The following is a 21,782-nucleotide window of genomic DNA, read 5'->3' as shown; positions in this document are numbered from 1 at the left end:
TGTGAGCATCTGCCTCTGAATATGTCAGACTCTTGAAGACCTCTGAGGAGACATCCATATCAGGCTCTTATCAGCATGCACTTCCTGACTTCCACATCAGCATCTACCTTTGGTGACTGCACATGGGATGGATACTCAGGTGGAAAGGTCTTCAGTCGGCCCCTCCTTCAGTTTTTGTCCCTCGCTTTGTCTCCATATTTGCTGCCTTGAGTATTTTGTTGCTCCTTCTAAGAAGGACCGAATCACCCCCACTTGGTCTTCCTTCTTTATGGACTTCATGTGGCCTGTGAGTTGCATCTTGGGCATTTCAAGGTTCTGGGCTAATATCCAATAATCAGTGAGTGAATACCATGAAAGGATGACTTATTAAGAGGTTTTCTTTGGTCTTGTTTCAAGGTTGTTTCTGGGTAGCGAAGAGGCACTTGTGCTGTTTCTTATTTAAGGGATAGTTTTATAGACACTTACAAAGCTTATTTCAGATAGCTGATACCATAGAAACTATAACGATATAGCTATCCACTCACTGTCATACACTATGGTAATGTATTAGAATTCAGTATATTAGTTGTATCTTCTCAGATTTCTATTATTTGATTTCATGCTATTTTCTTCTTGGTGTCTTCTTAGGACTCTGGAGTAGATTCTAAATGTGAGAGTTATTTCAAGGGAAGAAAACAATATGTTTATTCTATATTAAAGTTGCCATTACAGACTGTAGATTATAAGTAATGATTAGACAATAACTAATTTTGTTATCATGAGCTTCAAAGTTATTTTATATTATTCTTCTCTTTACTTTTCATAGCCTTTATGTGTAACAGCAACAAACATGGATACGGTGAATGATATAATTAAGAAGTTACTACCAATGATAAGAATGCCTGTAAGTTATTTTCAAGTTACTTTGACTTAAAATTGAATTTTGTTTTTGAGATCCACATGTGTGCAAACATGTATGCATATAAATTATACAAATGGAACTTAATCATGATAAATTTACAAATCATAATTTACAATTCTCTCCCTTTGCAACTAAACACATCTAAGATATAATAATAGTCTTGAGAGGGACTTTTTAAAATTTCTAGTCTATATTTCCATAGAAATCAAACTCATAGCCCAATGATATTGAGCTAAACTTTTCCTATCACTAGATAATATAGATGCATTGTAATAAAGTGAGATTGATTGGTCATATGCAAACAACTGATGTTAAGGTTGCCAATCTTACTGGCAACAAGATTTTTTTCTTCTTTCTCTCTCTGCCTCTCTCTCTCTCTCTCTCTCTCTCTCCCTCTCTCTCTCTCTCTCTCTCTCTCTCTCTCTCTCTCTCTCTCTTTCGCTCTCTCGCTCTCTCACTCTCTCGCTCTCTCGCTCTCTCTCTCTTTCTCTCTTTCACTCTTTCTCTTCATTAAAATTTTATTGAACTTCTTTAAGGTATATAATTCCTCTGCTCCCACATTTCTCTCTGAATTGATTTCTCTTTGTGTGGAGGTATAAGTGTGCATGTTCCAGTGTATTGTTTTTAATCTTTCAAATGTTCTTTATCAAGTTTTCAGAGTCACTGGGAATATATGACTATGTGGGTAGGAGGTTGTGTGCTCATGTCAAATCAACATTCAATATTCCACTGACAGACTAGAGAGACCTCTGTGAGTCATGCTGTAATAATATTTGTCTTTGTTAGTGTTGATTCTTCAAGAATCTACTGTCAGATTATTTGTGATGATAGGTTCTTTTTGGTTCCCAGAACATTGAAGATTACCAACTGTGGTTCTGTCCTGGCCATGAGGAAGCTCCAAGAGCACTCCAAGGTAAATAACAGGGAAATCTAATGAAGGACTAGCTGAGTTCAGTAGTCTAACCCTGAAGTCTTAATGTTTTCATTATTTAGTCTTAAATATAACTACACTATAAAGCAAAATAACCAAAGAGTATTTCATTCATTAAATTCATAATTAATAACTTTAATATAGTCTCAGGCACATGACAACATGACATTATCAAAGAGTTTGAAATGTGACAAAAAAATCTCAAACCTCTGTGTTTTCCACTGGAGAAACATAATATTCCTAAAAAGAGAAACAAAATAAATTTCTGGATATATTGTTTCAGAAGAAAAGAACTGAAAAAAAATCTTTTGGTAATCATTGCAGAAAGTACTACTGGCAAAAGAAACTTTTTAGTAATGCCCAAACCCCACATGATAGCACATAGCCATCGATATATCCAGTTTCAGCGGATCAATTTCCCTTGTCTGATGTTCAGTGACATCATGATCAGTATGGTACAAAGATATGCATCAGAGCAAAACAGTTTCAATAAGAAACAAGTCAAAAATTAAAATGAAAACACATTCAAAAACCAATTCAGTGTCTTTAAGGAAAGTTCTGCAACAAGACTTTGTGTGTGTGTGAAGTTTTTCCGTAAGCAGGAAGAAATTTGGCAACTGTAGAAAGTATTTTGATTATTCCAAACTATGTTGATTCTGTTTTGTAATGAAAATTGTATAAGTAGCCATATGTCTCAGTCCAGATGAAATAATGCACTGACATTCTATATTCTATATATTTCATAAGCAAAGGCAAATCAAAACATTAATCATATTGGTGGTTCATCAAAAATTGACAAAGTCAAGGTATTATACTTTCCAGAAAATGATATCCCCAACACAGCACACACTCTCTAATGTTTCATTAGAGAATAAATAACTTAAAACAGTGGAGAGCACATCAAACACTTGGATTTAATTCCAATATTGTCATTGTAATTCTGGCCCAGATTCAGGGTTTGTTGGAACAGTCTAAAAATGATGTTGTGAGAAAGATTTACTCTTACTGCTTGTGTGAAAACTTCACACACACAAACAAGAAAAATGTCTTGTGTCTGCAGTTTCCTTAAAGACATTGAATTGTTCTTTGAATGTGTTTACATGTCCTCCCTAGGTGTAGCAGATAACAAAGAGTTTATTTCAACTGTTGTTGTTCATATGCCTCTATGAAAAAGCATGTTTTGTCTCATCCAACTTTGTGATTGTACACTTTCCTCTGGTGACTCCTCTTAACCCTCAGATTAAAAATTATCTGATGTACTGAGAAAAGATTCTATCACATACAACTTCATCTTGCCTCATTATTAAGCCATATTCTTCCAGGTCCATGTCCCCAACTAGAGTACAAAAAAACTTGTGTGTCCAGAAGGGCTCAGTGTTCTGTACAGCATGCAACATCAGCCTGTCAAAGGTCAAGGAGATTAGCAAAGGGAGGAAGCAGAGACGATTCCACTTTACTGATCCCAGAAAACCCTGTCCTCAAACTGTGAATGGAATAGAGTGTTTATGAATGTGGCTGTCAACATGAGAAAAAATATTGGATAAAAAAGTGCTTGACTTGGCTAATAGAATTACTTATAGAGTGCCAGGCTATCTATCTATCTATCTATCTATCTATCTATCTATCTATCTATCTATGCAGAAAAATAAATTGATTAATTTAAACTAGACAAGTAAAGGAAGATTCTTACTATATAAAAACCTTATTGATATCAAGGCTACAAGAAGTAATTCTCAATGCTCTCAAAGTAGAACACAGCAAAAGTCTGCCATACAAGGTGCTCTGATGGGTCTAAATAAAGTGACAAATTGAATTTTTTCTCGATTATAGAGTTCTCAGCTTTCACATCCTTGTTTTGTCATAGTATCCCTGTAAGTCTCCTAATTCTTAGGGCGTGCAGTCTACATTGTTCAGAAGATTAATGACATAGAACAGCTGTGTATGCTAGATCTCATTGGAAGAGTTGCTTACACTCATATTTAAATTTGTATTCTTATTTTCTTCCTATAGGTTATGAGTATCCACATGACATCATAATGACCAGTTTTCAAAATACCTTCAGTAGATCGAACTCTAAAGTTTTCACAGCTTTTCCCACCTTGCCTGGGCTGTTTGTGAATGACCAAAACTTGGATTCACTGGGCCTGTTCATCTTAAAGCCCAGACACTCAGCTAGAAACCAGCAGCAAAGTGAGTCGTCCACCTTCCTTCAAGTATTATCTCAGTTTCCTTTTCAATTTGGCATAAACTATCAATGCATGTTGTTATTTTCTTGCTTGAGGGAGGGACAGTTTAGAAAACAAACCTAAAACAAAACAATATTTCCAAGGTCCAACTTGAGATCTCTATATTCAGATATCAAGCTTGATTATAGGGAGAACATTCCACTTGTTCCAGACAGACAGTCAACATAAGCTGGTATGCCAAGATACCACTGCATGCACATAAGTGTGTATGCACACATCTTTTGTCCCAATAGAATATGATTTCACATAGCTTCATGATCAAAGTAGAAAATGGCCTAAGTACTTCACTTAAACTGCTGTATTGCAAGAGAATGAGAAGAGTTATTTGTATGGAATTGATAATCTGTTTCAGACTAGAATAGAAGTAACATTAGTTTCTTAGCTCAGACCCTAATCTCATTTCAATTCACTCAGAAAATATATTTTTGTGTGTCTTTAACACCTGCATCTAGATTTCAAAGAGACCTCATTCTGAAGTTTTAGGGCTTTTGAAAAATTTTAAAGGATTTTTAAAAATAATAGCATAATTTCATTATTTACCCCTTTACTCTTACATACTCCTTCCTCTCCTCATTTCCTTTAATTGTTTGATTTTCTAAAGTACCCATTATATAGTAGATATATAACATTTTATATATATAAACATATATGCTATAGATATAGATTATATATAGATATATGTGATAGATATAGAGGTAGAGGTAGAGCCGTAGAGAGGTAGAGAGGTAGAGGTAGAGGTAGAGGGGTAGAGAGGGGTAGAGGTAGAGGTAGAGGGGTAGAGAGGGGTAGAGGTAGAGGTGTTGTGGGGTAGAGAGGGGTAGAGAGGAGGGGGTAGAGAAGGGTGTTGTGGGGTAGAGAGGGGTAGAGAGAGGGGTAGAGAGAGAGGGGGGTAGAGAGGGGTAGAGAGGGGTAGAAAGAGAGAGGTAGAGAGAGATATAGATAGAGATAGAGATAAAGAGATAGAGATAGATAGAAAAACACTTGAATTCATGTGGAAGTTAATGCATACATACACACAGAAACTTATACATCATATTCATTCTGTATCATATTACTTGTAATTTCAGGTCTGTCTATTTTGTTTTAGGTAAATTGCCAGTATGTTCTACCCTGAGAAAGAATGTTTATTTATATATCTTATGACTCATTTGGTTACATTTAATACTTTTGTTTATGTAGCATATATAAGATTTATTTATTATCCTATTTTCAAAATGAAGACTTAGAAGAGAAGAAGAAAACTCTGATCTAAGCTTTGAACTTACACTGCTGAAAACAGACTCCAGAGTTTGAAAAAATAATCATGTGTATGTTCTAATTAATGGGAAGTAGTGATGAAGATATAAATTTACATTGGTACTTCTAAAAGTTCAACAAGAAATCTCAGAATGGGAAGAGCTTCACTATGACATTTAAAGAGAATAGAAATCAGATTGATGTGAATAAAAGTGAGGGTGTCTATGGAAACGGATATAACTACTGAAACTCTCTGTACATAGTTAAGGGAACTTGTTCAATTAGATATCATGTAGTTTAAAGTGCAATGAGACTTAGACATCATCATCTTGTGAGAATTCCCACTGGAAAATGTCTTAGAGAACACTAGAACATTTTTTAGACACATCTCCAAGATTAAAAAGAGTATATAGGGAATAAGAATATATACACACTACAGTATGACTAACCCATTACAATGGAGACATTATACATTTGAAATTTGGTTCTGTGAAAGAGCTATATAAATTACACTATTCCAAGTAACGATATCCTCTTCTCCTTAGATGCAACAGGAAGACATGATAAGAAACAAAGACCTCGTATAACATCGTGTTTCTATAGGGACTCTGTGCCCCAACAGGACCAAGTGTACACTGTTAATAAGAGAGGAAACCTCTTTGGAAAAGAGCTGAGTTCTATCTGTCATGATGGCAATGTTCCCACATCAATTCTGGTATGTCTCATATGCTTCATTTCAGGCTCTCCTAAGGAAAATTTAATAATAATAAAAAAGTAAGTGTTGCCTGAAATTTCAAGGTTAATATTACAGAGGGATGTGTATAACAAAAGATCGAGGCACCAAACCTGTTTGTGGTCCTCTTTGTCCATGACAGCCCTTGCACTGCTCCTGTGCACACCGTTGGGCTGTTTCCCACGAGCAAATAGTGCTCTCTGGTGGACGACACATGACAGGCATTTCCCTTTCTTCCTCTCAGGACATCCTGTCCCTCATAAACAAGAAAGGACCCATAACTGAGGGCATATTTATCATATCTCCAGATGGTACATTGTGCAAAACACTAATGGAAAAGTTGGATTCTGGGGAAGAGGTGGATATAAAACATCAATCGGTGCATGTAGTTGCGTGGCTCTTAAAGGTAGGGAACATCCTTGGATCATCAACCCTCAGAATTCTTCTGAGTCTACATGAGTAGTTTCCTTTGTCATTCATTCCGTTGAGTGATGGTAGATACATATGACAGAAAACTGGTAAGGTCAAAGATTCCTCTGCTATTCATGGCATAAGGAATTGGGACTCAGACAAAATTCCAGTCAGAATGAGCAGTAATATAACTATATTTCATTCTCTTCCTCAGTATAGAGTATGTGAGTCCTTCATTTATCTTTTTGCTTCACATACCAAGTGTGATCTCATGATCTGCTTGTGTCTATCTTATGAAATATTGGTACCCAAATGCGGGTCCTGAAGTCTGTGCAACAGGTATTCTTAATCACTCTTGTCATATGTTCAGTACAATAAAATGATATTTTTTATTTTATTATTAAAATTCAAATACAATTACTTCATTCCATTCCTTTATTTCCCTTGCTCTAAGTTTGTTTTCCCTCAATCTCCCTCTTCTGCTAAAATCTATGGCCCATTTTTCATTTACTGTTATTATTATATAGATAATACTGATTCCATAAATATGAGATAATACTGATTCCATAAATATGTTCAAACAACTTGATATAACTATTATTCTTGATACTATATGGACTTTTCCTGAGCTAACCAGCTGTGATTGGTTTACAAATTAGGTGGCTCCCTTTGGGAAACACTAACTAACACTTATTTTCAGTTAGTGTTACTTACATGGATGATGTTTTGTTCAGAAATTGTTTTAACAAGCACATTAAATTGTTGGACTATCAAAAGTGAAGCCATCCCCACATTTCTAGGAGGCCCAATGTCAAAGCAGATTTCCTGATCCTCTGGTGTGTAATCGTTCTGACTCTTTTAACCAATGTTTGGAGACTATGGCTCAGGAGTTAGTATGTAATATATACACAGTGGATCGTGTAGCCACGGGATATTTTGATCTCTTTACCTTGGATAGCTATGGTTTTCTGTAACAGTCTCCATCCATTTCCAAGAGAACCTTCTTTGATGTGTGGGTAAGGGCTTTATTATCAGTAAATACTAGCTTAAATATTTAGAACAGAATTGGGAATCATGCTTGTTTAGTGAAACAGTGATAGGACCTTCTCTAAGAACCATGACCTCATGTGATTTCATGCTTTCAGTAATAGACATGATATACCACACATCAGAAATCAGATAATAAATAATTTACTATGATTGTCTTTTTGTAGTTACCATAACTGTGTATTTCTGGCATTGAAAAATATTATTTGATCTGAGGTAGTTATTTTTATGTGTGCTAGTTTGCTCAGTGGTCCACTAGAGACACTTTTAGCTAAGAAGAGGTTTTTCTTCAATCCAAGTGCAACTGAAAACCTGCTCTTAGTTTTCCAGTTTTGATGGACAAAACTTACTGGGCCGACTTACCAGTCAAGTTTCTAACTAGGGGAAAGTCTGGGAGCTGTGAGAAAGTTGGAACTCAACTAGATTTTAGAGTTGACTATGATTTGTGTAATCTCCATAATTTATTATTTTCTGCAAAATATTTTTTCTCTTTATAAGGAGTTTCTTCGAAATATAAAAGGAAGTCTGCTGACTTCTAATTTGTACGACCAGTGGCTTGCTGTAACTCAAAATGTCAATGACCTAGAAAAATTAGCATCAGTGCAGAGGTAATGGCTGGTGTATTGTGTTCACAACATCAACAAAATAGAAGTAATATTTGCTTATACTCGTTAGAGATTATATATCACAGAATTATTCACTAAAAATTCTGACTGACAGCAAATGTTTTCAATTGTTTACAAACATGGAAGAGATTTTCAAACTTAAGTATGACTTGGGGAGTCACAGTGGACCATGCTTATAATCTCAGCTTTGTATTCCAGTTAAATTTGTCATTCGCCCCCCCCCCCTAAAATCTGGGGAATCATTTCAAGCAGTATTTCCAGTATATATTCTTACTTTCATTTTATTTATGGAGGTCCATACATAAGGCACAATTACTCTGTCTCCTTTCTTCATATTTACAAATTTAGTAAATGTGTTGTAAAATAAAGGTCTCTTTGTTCAGTCTTTTAGACAAACTGCCACAACCTAATGCTACTCTTCTGGAAGAAGTTTTTAAAATATTGCATAAAATTTCAAGAAAGTCTTCTGTTAACCACATGTCATCTTACAATCTATCTCTTGGGATAGCACCATATATCTTATGCCTTCCCTGCTACCGCAATAATGTCCTGGCAAATGATATTGCTGAAAAGGTAATTAGACATGATCTTTAAGCCTAGCTTTGGCAAGCCTTTACAATGAGACAGAAATACAGGATTATTCTGAGATTTGGGATTATTTTGTTGTTGTTGTTGATGGTTTGAGTCTTGGTTTTGTTTCACTTTTGTAAAATAAGTACACCTTGAAATGGTGGAGTTCTGGAGAGGAAGAATCATGGATGCATTATAGGTAAGTAAAATATAAATGGTTATTTGAGCTCAATGCCTCAGTCTTTTGTCAATTGTGATTTACAATATCCTTAGACTAACCAGTGAGAAAAAATGCTATGACAGTATTAAAAACATCCTGGGTTCCAGGTTCAAAATCAAGAATTAATTCTGATGTAATCAGTGTAGAATGTGTGATATTCTACTTGTTTTCAAGGTGGTTTGTTCAACAAAACAAAGACAATATAATTTGGACTGTTTTTATCAGATATGGTCATTATAACTCTTGATTAGTGTGATTAAATATTTCCTTGGCCTCTTGATGCTGGTTATGGTTTGTTTAGAGAAATTAAAATGTACCTTTTCCATGATAGTTGCCTTTCAAATACTATAATGAATCACCAAATCTTCTACAGTATTGAAATCTAGTGGTTATTTTGACTCTCAGTATTTGAGTTTCTGATTCATTATTAATTGGCGTACTACCCTTGGATCTGCCAGGAATATATTGTAGGATAGCCTAACCGAGAAAAGAAATTATTCCTCATTTTGTATAGGATTAAATATCAGAAGGAAAAACCACCGTTCCAAAGAACCTTCATTGTAGATCCATAACTATCTAATTTCCTCCAAATAGGCATTATTTCAAATACCACCCAACACAATAAATATGAGGATCAATCTATTAACACTACATCTGTATTGAGCTATCATAGACATGTGAATGTTACTCTGTAGATGATGTGTTTGCCTGTCTCTTGCTTTTTAGTCATCCCTTGGGAACTTTCAGAAGAATGGTTCATACATTCAGAGGTCATCTTCTCTCCTTAGTTGTGTCATTCTATAAGCATTCTTACAACTAGGCAATCCATGAATGTGTCAAAGGGCAACCAAAGTTACTCAAGTGATCAGTATGTATAACATACTGGTCATCACAATGTGAAAACTGGAAATCATCCTTTTATACACTATTGCACTGTGATGAGCACAGTTGAACAACTGATCTCTTAATCATCTAACAAAAAAATTCCCCCAATTAATTTTATAACCATGAACTTTTTTTTCCAGAATTTTCAGCTACATATATTTAGCTTCCAAAACTCATAGGTAAAATGTGATTTGCAACCATGCAGAATGACAGAGACCCTCTGTGTTTGCCTTGTTTTGTCACAGATTTCTCTCATAAAGTTTCTGATCGAAAATGCACCAAAAATTTTCAGCGTAGACTTGGTTTTAGGGTATGAAACTCCACTTTTTAATCCACATCGAAAGCCCTCGGGTTCCGAGAATACTCCATGTATCTTCGGGAGCATAAAAGAAATAGAACATGGAGTCAGCAGCTGCCCCAGTGGGAGGACATGCACCCCTAGCCATTATGTACTGCCAAGAATTCCACCTGCTCCTCTTCTCACCGAGGGCATAATAGGTGTGTATAGATGTTCTGCAGCCATAACTTAAAAGTTAGAATCATTTAACACTGAAAATATGATTTATAACAAATGCCAATGAAGAATTTCATAAACCATGTGAAAGAAAACTTCACCTGTGTGTTATAGATAATTACCTATTGTTAGAAATTGCCCCCAAATTTTGGTACCTCGTTCCACTTCTCCCAAGTTTATGTATGAGGTACATCCCAGAAATGAAATTAATTAATAAATTAAGGATATGTCACTTACTTTGATATATTCAGTATTAATTTAGATGTGTATAATACATGGAATAGCAATTCAATACCAAATTGGGCCCTCTCTATCTAAAACCTCTGGCTATCTTGAAACTTCCTTTGTAAACCAAGCAGAACTCAAACTCACAGAGATCCTCGTGGCTCTGCTTCCACGATCTAGGAACAAAGGGATGTGCCACCATGTTTTTCTCTCATGCAAGTCTTAAAATATAGCACAATATACCCAAATGGGAGACCAAGACACTATGATCTCAGATTTGAGCTCAGAGGTCGGGTGGGGGGCAGAGGAGTGTCAAGGGCTGTAATAGAAGTACAGTGAGGCAAGTTGGGTTGAGAAGTACAGATACTTCTGTTAATTTAGATTTGCAGATGGCTGTTCAGTAAGAATGTCACCCAGGTGTACAAAAAAATGTACTATTTTATTGCTTGACCCACACACCTATATGCATAGCCTTCAAGGCAAAACCAAGAATTTATGTTTTATACCAGAAATATAAACCATATACAACTCTATATCCCTTATGAAGCAATGCCATTACTGTAAGTGTTAGAATACTGATTAGTTATTTTCTGTTCATTTGTAGTGATAAGTAAGTCATGTAGAATATAAAATGCTAAGGCCATGCAAGAGATCAGTGATTTGAATTACAACAAATAATGATTTTCCTTTTTTACTAGATTCAGAGAAACGAGAAGGCAATGGGTATAAAACTCAAAAAACACCCTCTCAGAACACACAAGCATCATCACAAGAACTATTTCATAAATTTTCACCCATTGTTTGCTTGGACAGAATGCTGCCTACTCCACTACTTGTGAGTTTCATTTTGGGTTTCTACAGCTGTCCTATTTCACATAATTTCTGGGAACCTTAGTTCTAAGAAAGTTATTTCATCAAACTGATGAATGTATAGATAACCTATTAATGAGGGTAAGATCCTTTTAAAAGTAGAAATAAATCCCACTAATATTTGAGTCTTCTAATTTAAAGAAAAATGAAAAAAAAAGGAAATATGTTTTGCACTGATTTCAGCAAAGACCCAAACTCACCAGCTTGTTGGACTAAAGGGATCTTTGGAGGCTCCTGCTGATTCTCCAACTATCAATTTTTAAGCTGCATTATGACTCCATGTTGCTCTAGAGTCAAACTTAATATCATTGCCTCTGAGAATATTCAATCTTATAATTAAAAATATCTGTAGATCTTTATTTGATATTACTAGTGAATTAGTTATACACATTGTTCTTTGCTATATATTGATCATTTTATCCTTGTTGGCTATATATAATTGCCATCTCTTATGGCTTAGTCTGTTTGAAATATGCTGCTAGATTTCCTTTGGAAGTGTTAATTTACTATTCAGCATCTATTTTAGCACTATGCCTGTGGCAGGAATTTATGCTGCATGTGAACAAGTTTATCATGAGAGTTACTACCCATTCCTTAGATATTTTAGAGCAGATTTTTCAGTCATCAATGACTGTAATCATATAATCAATTGAAAATAGAGCAAATATGTAGTAAATCTGTGTATGGTCATTTTTAAACAGTGAAATGATGGAAGAATGATTGAAATTTGCTTGTGTTTTTAAATGTGACAGCATCTTTAGATAGAGACAGTTGAATATAAGATGTCACAGAAGAAGGAAAAAAAGTCTCAGAAGTATAGTGAGAAAAGAAAGCTTTCTTAAGAACACAATTGTTAGGATTAATAATAGAGGCCAGGAAAGAAAGAATAAAATAGTCCTTTGATCTCTGAAAAAGACTTATCCCAATAGTAACTTAGAATGGCACGCTTAAGAAAGATATTCAAGGAAGAAAAGTAAAAGAAAGAGAGGAACATTCACCTAAATGCTTTGGGGAAACAGAAGTGTGATTCAATCTTGAGAATTATATGTTTCCAAGAAAACCTTGATGTTTCAAGTTGGGAAAAATGGATTAGGGAAGAAAATATATTTGGAAGCTAAATACAAAAAACACTCAATGTCTTCTTCATTCCACTCTGTTGTGCTGTGCATCCATAATTACCGTGGCTCCGGTTCATCTTATAAGACATATTTGTGATTCAGCTGTTTGGATCTGTAATAATATAAGCTTGTCCTTGTCCCACACAGGATATGTTATCCATAATTGCAGAAAAGGGACTAGCATCTGACGAAATATTTAAATACTTAAATAAAAAATCATACTGGTTATTGAGGCATAAGATTTACAAAGGACAACAAATCAACTGGAATAAAAAATCAGTGCTCACTGTAGCTTCATTTTTAAAGGTAAGGAAGGTTTTTGAATCACCAACATTAGGCATTGTTCTAGAGATGCAAATGTGCTTTCTGGCCTTGAGATTACCTGATGATGACAGTTTCCTTGAATGATGAACACACGACCTCTGGGTAAGAGGCATGGTAGGTAAAAATCTGACAAGCTCAAATATTCACCATAAAGATACAGATGAATACCTTCATTTGGAAGCTTACTTTGTCATATATCAAACAGGCTTTGTTTTGATATTACAGATTTTCCTACTGATTTTGCCTACTAAGTATACCATGTGAATTAATAGCAGAACAACTAATAATAGTGGGAAAAATGTGGTTTACAAAATACATGTCTTAAATTATACTTACCAAAAAACTATTCCTCATAAATTACTATAGTACAAAACTTGTAGTACACCACAAACTTACCATAGGTTATGAGAGAGTTGGATGCTGCCCTCTGACCAGTAGATACATGAAATGTTTTTCTTCTCTACTAAAATATACAGCAGCAATATCTTTTGCCAGATATTTCCCTCTTAATGCCGTATCAAGTAAACAAGTATTAGCCTAACCTGTATCCAAATAGTCTGCTACACTTAACCTTGCAGTGAGTAGCAATAACTCTGGTGCAAATACCATTGTTTTATTTTTATTTGGACCATGATCTGAGTATGCCACTCAGTAGACTACGGAGCAATGGCCCCAGACATCAAGAGCAAAGATAAAGTTCTGAGAGTAGGCATGTTTAATAGCATTAGACAAAGGTACGGAATGGGCCCTACTGGCCCTTGAGCTTGCCAAGTGTATTTGTGTAGTCATGTATATTCAGAGCAATTTAAATGCAAAATACCATCTGGGAATCTTCCATTTTTCTGATTTGCTATCCTTGGTACAACATAAAATTTAATCGTGTTATTTCGTGAAAAAAAAAAAGATACCTTTCTCACCTTCAAGCAAACTGCTGCTTACAGTTAATTTAATTAATTGAATATTTACACATTTTAAGGACTGGATATAAAACTGTGAGACCTTCTCATATGTAATACAGGGTGATCAAGTAAACAAGTTCACCACTCTTCCAGGTGAACTTGTAAGCACAAGTATACTTGTGTATTTCAGCTTTACTTTTTGTGAACTGAAAGTACACATTTACCAATTTATGCAATCAGAATGAGGCATTTTCAGGCCCTGCCATATTTTAATGGTTGATTTTTTTCAGGAAGACAATTTGAGTTATTTTTTGTTATTGTTGTTGATTCATTATAGTTAATGTTTTTTCTTTTTGAATGTTTTTTATTATTATTTTTATTGCTTCATATTCATTCATTCATTCATTCATTCATTCACTCATTTTAAATATTTAGTGTTGTCACCTTCCCCTTTACCCTTATCTTTGAACCCTGACACATCAACTCTCTTCATGGTTAGCACATCTACTCCTACTGAGGCTAGTTTGTGAAGGGATTCCAGAGACAGTTAACAGCTTTAGGGATAGCCCCCATTCTACATGCTGAGGAACTCACATGGAAATAGAGCTGCACATGTGCTTTATATGTGCCATTTGTAATGATGTAGCTTCTGTATGTTGTTGTTGGTTGGTGGTCAGTCCTTGATAGCTCCCAATGGTCTAGGTTAGTTGACTCTGTTGGTCGTCCTGTGGAATCCTTACCTCCTTCAGTGTCCTGAGTTTTTTTCGTCACTGTTACATAAGAGTCTCTCAGCTCCATTTAATATTTGTTCTGAAGATCTTTTTATCCGTTTCTCAGCAACTTGTTGATACCTCTCAGAGAGCAGTTATGGTAGGCTCCTGTCTGGATGTCCCACATAGGAGCTGGCCTCCTTTGAGATGGCCTCCTTTGAGAACTTTTATCTGTGGAGTGCATATCTATGATTGCAGGTAGCAGTGTGGACTGGGAAGCCAGGAAAGGCAATTTGAACACACTATAGATTTATTTCATTGATACTGCAGCCAGTACTCTGGTTCTTTGATTCTAGTCTTAGGTAAGAACACATAGGTTCCTGTTCTTAGGTTCCACTTTTGAGCAAAGATTCTGGGTAGGTAATAGGTTGGGAACCTCTCAAGGATGCAGACTCTCAACAAGTGGTTCTCAGTCTTCCTAAAACTGTGCCACTAATATAGTTCATCATGCTGTGGCCATCCTTAACCATACTATCTTTTTGCTGTTATTTTATAACTGAAATTTTGGTACTATTTTGAATTATAATGTGTAATGTATGGAATATCTATTATTCAAGATATATGATGATGTTAATCCCCCCAAAAGATGTGAAATACAATTTGAGAATCACTGGCTTAACTGCAATTTTTAAACAAAAATTGATTCCCAGATACTTTCTACATTGTAAATTGACCATTATATTTCTTTGTTTTTCATTAAAAAGGAATTTATTAAAAATATACCAGGAAGCTTGCTTTCTTCTGATTTCTATGAAAATTGGCTTAGTGTCAAAGATGAAGACACTCTGGTTGCAAATATTTATGTTATACAAAGGTAATGATAGAGTAAGCAGTTGGGAAACTGCACAAAGATAGAAGCTATGTATTTTGAAGGCACATGGGCTTTGATTCACAAGATTATAAATTGGATTGATGTCCCATATCAGGAGGTTTCAATTACTCAGACATGTATATTCACTATATAAACAGGTCCATTTGTCAAGCAAGAGTGTTGTACCATGTCTGTAATCCCACCTCTTGAGAGGCTTCTAGATTGTAACTGTCATGGTTTGAAAGACAATGTGTGCTACACCTTTGTGTGCAGGTCAGCTTACAGTGTTGGTTTGAGTTCCTGTGTGTGACAAATTAAAAGAATTATGCATGTATAAAAGCTGTGGGTTATTTGCATCCTAATATTATTACCATGGTATTGTGAATATAGCCCATGCCAAATATATTTTATTGATTAGAGTATGAAGCTATTACTGAGTTCATCTTTCTAATATTACTGAGTTCATCTTTATCTTTGACTTCCTTGAATAATTTTCCTGTATGATGCTCCATAGAATGATTTCATATGTAAAAGTGGGTTTTTTTCTTCCATTTCTTACCCTGGATTCCAGCATCTCTGCCTTACCTACAGCAGAAGCTTTTTTAACTACATTGTATAGGGTCAATAGTGTATTTTCTGCTTCTTATATTCCAGGGTGTCACAAGAGTGTTACATGGAATCATACTATATTAGATATTAAATATGTCCCCATGGTTGCTGGAATAATGGTTCACTGTTTAAGAACACTTTGTTTACATACACAGAACACACATGGACTGTAACAATCTACATTCATTCTATTTCTAGGGAACCTGACACACTACTCTGAGTTCAGTGGGTAGCAGTTATACATGTAGTACACAGAAATTCATACATAATTTTTTAAGGTTTCCCATAATTCTATAGGGAGAAGTGATTTGCAGAAAATATTTTAGACAATATTTTTAATTCTTATAATACTTTAATCTGGTCTACAGAACCTTTCCTCCAATATTTCTCTGTATTTAGAGTTTTGTAAGTAGCATTACTTGTATGATAATCAACAGTAAATTCTCTGTTTTCTTTTTGTAGTATTCTACGGAAGATACCACAACCTAACTACATCTTTCTCAAAAATCTTATCTGTGTGTTGGTAAAAATTAAAACCTCTTCCAAGAATCACCTAGACACCTACATGCTATCTGTCCGAATAGCCCCTTATGTGCTGTGGTATCCAACTTGTAGGGACTCATTATTTGGGAGTGACCTCTCCAAAAAGGTAAGAGGATCTGATTTTTACCATTGGAAACAAGGTCCTCACTGTGATCCTGGAAATGAGAATACCTCAAAGAGGTCAGTGATATTGAAGGATACCCTAAGATTTATATTTTTGAGTGAGGGTTGCATTGATCTATTTCAGGAGGGTTTGGGAAGGAAGATTGTTAATGTAGATTGAAGGAAGTGAATCATTTCTTGCTGGCTCTATCTTTCTTTCTGTCTTATTTTTCTTTTCAGATATTGATTTTAGATATTGATATTTTAGCCAACATTATTTTGCTGGCATTATGGTAATCCAAGAAGGCTATAATGAAGCTGGAAAAAATCCTGATAACCTAATCTACTTGTTTGGTTACTTTGCTTGGTTGTATGTGTTGTACTGTAGCCATACTTTGGAACACATGATAGTTGTGCATCATAGTAATGAGATTACTATAATTATGAAATATTCACCTCAACCACACTCTGGGTCATATAAAAGCACATTCCTTACAAATATGTATATGTATATGTATGTATATATATATTATGAAATTTAAAATAGAATAAATAATGATACAATGATAATGTATGTTATATAATAGAATTTCTATTATTTTTGCACTAATTCATACTTATATAAAACAGAATAGTGTATGTTTGCATTACTACAGGAACAGTCTTATGGACCTATGTACCTCAGGTTTTCTGTAGCACTTTATTTTATAAAAATCACATATGCATTAATGTTTATCATGACTTTATTTATTTACTTTATCTCCTGAATGCAGTACGCTCTTCTAAGTCCCATTCTCACTACTCCCTACTCCCTCAGTTTAATTAAAAATTTTATTTAATTTTTAACCTTTTTAAATTTTGGGGTGAAGAGTAGGGGAGAGAGTAGATATGGAAGGACTGGAAAATGAGTGTCATTGGGTTGCATGATGAGAAATTCACAGAGAATCAATTAAGAACATACATTTTAAAAATGAAATAAGAAGGACAACAAAAACAAAACAACAACCTAAAAAAAAAAAAAGAAAAAAGAAAAGAAGAGTATATTTTAACTACTAGTTTCCAGAAATAATGTCTACAGGAAGGAAGTCATAGCGATGTTACTCACAGTGGAGTAGGATAGCCCAGGGAATACTTGTTCAATTTAGAAAGTGTCTTAATTTGCTACTATTGCTATGAATAAACACTGATGAAAAGCAAATTTTGGAGGAGAGGTTAAAATTCCTGATATACTTCTAGTTACTGGCTAACTTCTGAGAAAATCAGGAGCCAAATCAAAGCGGGGCAGAAACCTGGAGGCAAGAACTGAAGCAGAAGCTGTGTATGAGTTCTGCCTCCTGTAGTATACCTCATATCTTTTTGTCTGACTAATAGCTCGAGAGTGACACCATCCTGTAGCTCTTGACCCTACAAATTCCATTGTTAATCATGACAATATCCCCTATATAGACTCACCTCCTCAATAGGCCAATCTGGTGGAGGCACTTTATCAACTAAAACCTCACTTCTCATCAACTTCTTCTCTTAGTCAGTTTGCTATAGCTTTAATTAAATACCAGAACTAAGGCAACTTATAGAAGTAAATGTATTTTAGGACTTAGAGATGTAGAAAGATTACAGTCCTTCAAAGTCATGAGAGAGGAGCATGTCTACATGAAGGAAAGACAATCAAAGAAGGAGCAGAGGCTTTGTGGCTCCCATCTTAGGCAGCAAACATGAAGCACAGACAGTGCACTGCAAATGGTATCTGAATTCTGCAATCTTAAATTCTAACCAATAACATAGTTCCTCAAGGAAACCCAAGCCTGTTAAACCACCCAACAGCTGTCAAAAATATGGTATCATATATTAGGATGCCTGCAATTAGACAGGCACCTCATTCCAAAAAACACAATGAAACCCCACCTTTTCCCATATCCCTGGGGGAAAGAAAACCCACCAATTCCAGAAACCTTTACTCTACTTTATTTGATTCACTCACAGTTATTCTGGCTGCATATCAGTTCTGAAATGATACTTTGCTTTAACAGTTCTTCCATTATTTTCAATAGTTATAAAGTTTTATCTAGGTTAGTAAGTGGCAAAGAACTTAGAATCTCCATTTCAGACAGAGACTTCATTTCACAGGTTCAAATCTGCTCTTAATTACTTCTATTTTCGTCATCCTTTTAAATTTCAATGTTTTTATCTATTTGAATTTTGTGAATTATGTGATATGACAGAGGAGCTTGTTTTTGCCTTGTGGTGTTACAGATGACTATTATCCAAATCATGATTGACAACTACCTAGAAACATTTGTAGATGATGACAGTGCAATTTGTAAGGATAATCAAAAGAGATCTGATGATATAAAGCTGTCACAAAATACTGTTGGTAAGTGATCTATTATGAAAAAAGCCATAGATGGCCACAGTGGGAAAACTTCAAATGCTATTACTTAAGAATTAAAGATTTTATCTGTTCCTTCTCAGGAGTAAGGTCCTTCATTTAAGAGAAGATTTAATTAGTTATCAAATGAATGGAAGGATATCATTCCCTCATTTCATCAATTTGTAAATAGCATAGCAACATTGGGACCTATAATGACATTAGAGTTTGGAAAAATTTTTAAACAAAACTTTAAATTATATGCATATTATATATATATATATATATATATATATATGCACACATACTCAAACACACATATATACACACACATACACACACTCATATATATATATTTATGTACATATGTATGTTGTATGTATGTATATTTGTATGTATGCATGTGTATATGACAATGATACTCCTTATTTAGCAGCTGCAAGTATTCCAGACTATTATCTGGTATATTTCTCACCTTTATTCCTGTGGTCCATAAGTCATGTAGGATATCTTGGATATGAAATTATTTTTAAAAAGATAGTGTACATGTTCTATTATCATAACTTAATAGTTAGAATAATGTAGGAATGAAAATATGATTTTTAAAAAACAGTAAAGAACAATTTAATAAACCATATGAAGGTAAACATCACCTGAGTGTTATAGATAATTTCCTATTGTTAGAAATTGCTTCCAAATTTTGGTACCTCTTTCCACTTCTCCTGAGTTTATGTCTGAGGTACATCCAAGAAATGAAATTAGTTAATAAATTAAGGATATGTCAAGTACTTTGATATATTGAATATTAATGTAGATGTGTATAATACATGGAATAGCAATTCAATACCAATTTGAGTTCTCTTTACCCAAAAGCTCTGGCTGTCTTGAAACTTACTTTGTAGACTAGGCAGACCTCAAAGTCACTGAGAACCTCTTGGCTCTGGGAATAAAGGGATGTGCCATCATGTTTTTCTCTCATGCAAGTCTTAAAATATAGCATAATATACCCAAATGGGAGACAGAGACACTATGATCTCAGATTTGAGCTTAGAGGTCAGATTGGGGGCAGGGGAGTGCCAAGGGCTGCAATAGAAGTGCAGAGAGGTAAGTTGGGTTGAGAAATGTAGATATTGTTGCTAACTTACAGTTGCTCATGGCTGTTCAATAAGAAACTCACACAGGTGTATGAAAAGTTTTGTATTATTTTATTGCTTGACTCACATAACCACATGCATAGCTTTCAAGGCAAAATCAAGAACTTCCTTTTTATTCCAGAAGTATGGGCCATGTGCAAGTGGGTATCCAGTCCCTTATGAAACAGTGTCATTATTGTAAGTATTAGAGTACTGATTAGTTATTTTCTGTGTATTTGTGATGATGTGTAAGTCATGTAGGATATAAAATGTGAAGGGCATGTAAGGGCTAATTGAGTTGAATTACAACAAATAATGATTTTCCTTCTTTACTAGATTCAGAGAATCGAGAATGCAGTGTGCATACAGCCCAACAAAAACCCTCTCAAAATACAACAGCACCATCAAAAATAATATTTCATAAATTTTCACCCATTGTTTGTTTGGACAGAATGATGCCTACTCCGATATTTGTGAGTTTCATTTTGGGTTTCTACAGCTGGCCTATTTCACATAATTTCTGGGAACCTTAGTTCTAATTAAATTATTTCATCCAACTAATGAATATATAGATGACCTATTCATGAGAAAAAGATTCTTTTAAAGCAGAAATAAACCCCTCTGAAGTTTGAGTCTTTTAATTTAAATGAAAATAAAAAAGGGAAAACTTAGTATTCTCATGTTTTGCATTGATTTCAGCAAAGACCCAAACTCACCAGCTTGTTGGACTAAAGGAATCTTGAAATTTCTGGCTGATTCTCCAACTATCAATTCTTTAATGTGCATTATGACTCAATATTGCTCTAGAGTCGAACTTAATATCGTTGCTTCTGAGATTACTCAATCTTATAAGTAAAAATATCTGTAGACCTTTATTTGGTATTTTCAATGAATTAGATAATACTCATTGTTCTTTGCTATATATTGATCCCTTTATTCTAGTTTACTATATAAAATTACCGTCTAATATGGTGTATTCTATTTGAAATACACTACTAGATTTCCATTGGAAATATTAATTTACTCTGCATCATCTATTTTAGCACTATGCCTTTGGCAGGAATTTATGCTGCATGTGACCAAGTTTATTATGTTAATCACTGGAAAATTACTGCCCATTCCTTAGGTATTTTAGAGCAGAATTTTCTGGCATTAATGATTGCAATTATGTAATCAATTGACAATAGAGAAAGTATGGAGTAAATCTGGGTATGGTCATCATTTTTAAACATTGAAATGATGCAAGAGTGATTGAAATTTGCTTTGGTTCTTAAATGTGATAGCATCTTTAGATATAGACAGTTGAATATAAGAAGTCACAGAAAAAGGAAAAAAATTCTCAAAAGTATAGTGAGAAAAGAATGCTTTCTTAAGAACACAATCGTTAGGATTAATAATAGAGAACAGGAAAGAAAAAGTAAAATTGTCTTTTGATCTCTGAAAAAGGCTTATCTCAATAATAACTTAGAAGGGCATGCTTGAGAAGATATTCAAGGAGGAAAAGTAAAAGAAAGAGAGGAACATTCACCTAACTGCTTTGGGGAACAGAAGTGTGATTCAATCTTGAGAATTATCTGTTTCCAAGAAAACCTTGATGTTTCAAGTGGGAAAAATGGATTAGGGAAGAAATGTATTTGACAGCTAAAAAAGAACAACATTCAATGTCTTCTTCATTCCTCTGTGTTGTGCTGTG

General features: G+C 34.6%; 1 protein-coding gene across 1 annotated transcript in view; it reads left to right on the top strand.

The window, feature by feature from the left end:
• Positions 1-21,782, top strand: part of LOC114615436 — a 36,600-nt gene that overhangs the window by 8,128 nt on the left and 6,690 nt on the right. Inside the window, 14 exon segments of the mRNA XM_028761155.1 lie at positions 806-883; positions 1,751-1,814; positions 3,843-4,022; positions 4,387-4,398; positions 5,869-6,029; positions 6,292-6,453; positions 8,004-8,113; positions 8,515-8,704; positions 10,052-10,304; positions 11,244-11,380; positions 12,681-12,839; positions 15,231-15,340; positions 16,409-16,595; positions 18,842-18,962. Of these exon segments, the coding sequence (XP_028616988.1) occupies positions 806-883; positions 1,751-1,814; positions 3,843-4,022; positions 4,387-4,398; positions 5,869-6,029; positions 6,292-6,453; positions 8,004-8,113; positions 8,515-8,704; positions 10,052-10,304; positions 11,244-11,380; positions 12,681-12,839; positions 15,231-15,340; positions 16,409-16,595; positions 18,842-18,962 (1,924 nt within the window).

This window comes from Grammomys surdaster, unplaced genomic scaffold, assembly GCF_004785775.1.
Source record: "Grammomys surdaster isolate TR1022 unplaced genomic scaffold, NIH_TR_1.0 126679, whole genome shotgun sequence".
Taxonomy (NCBI): domain Eukaryota; kingdom Metazoa; phylum Chordata; class Mammalia; order Rodentia; family Muridae; genus Grammomys; species Grammomys surdaster.
This window is presented reverse-complemented; position numbering and strand designations above follow the sequence as displayed.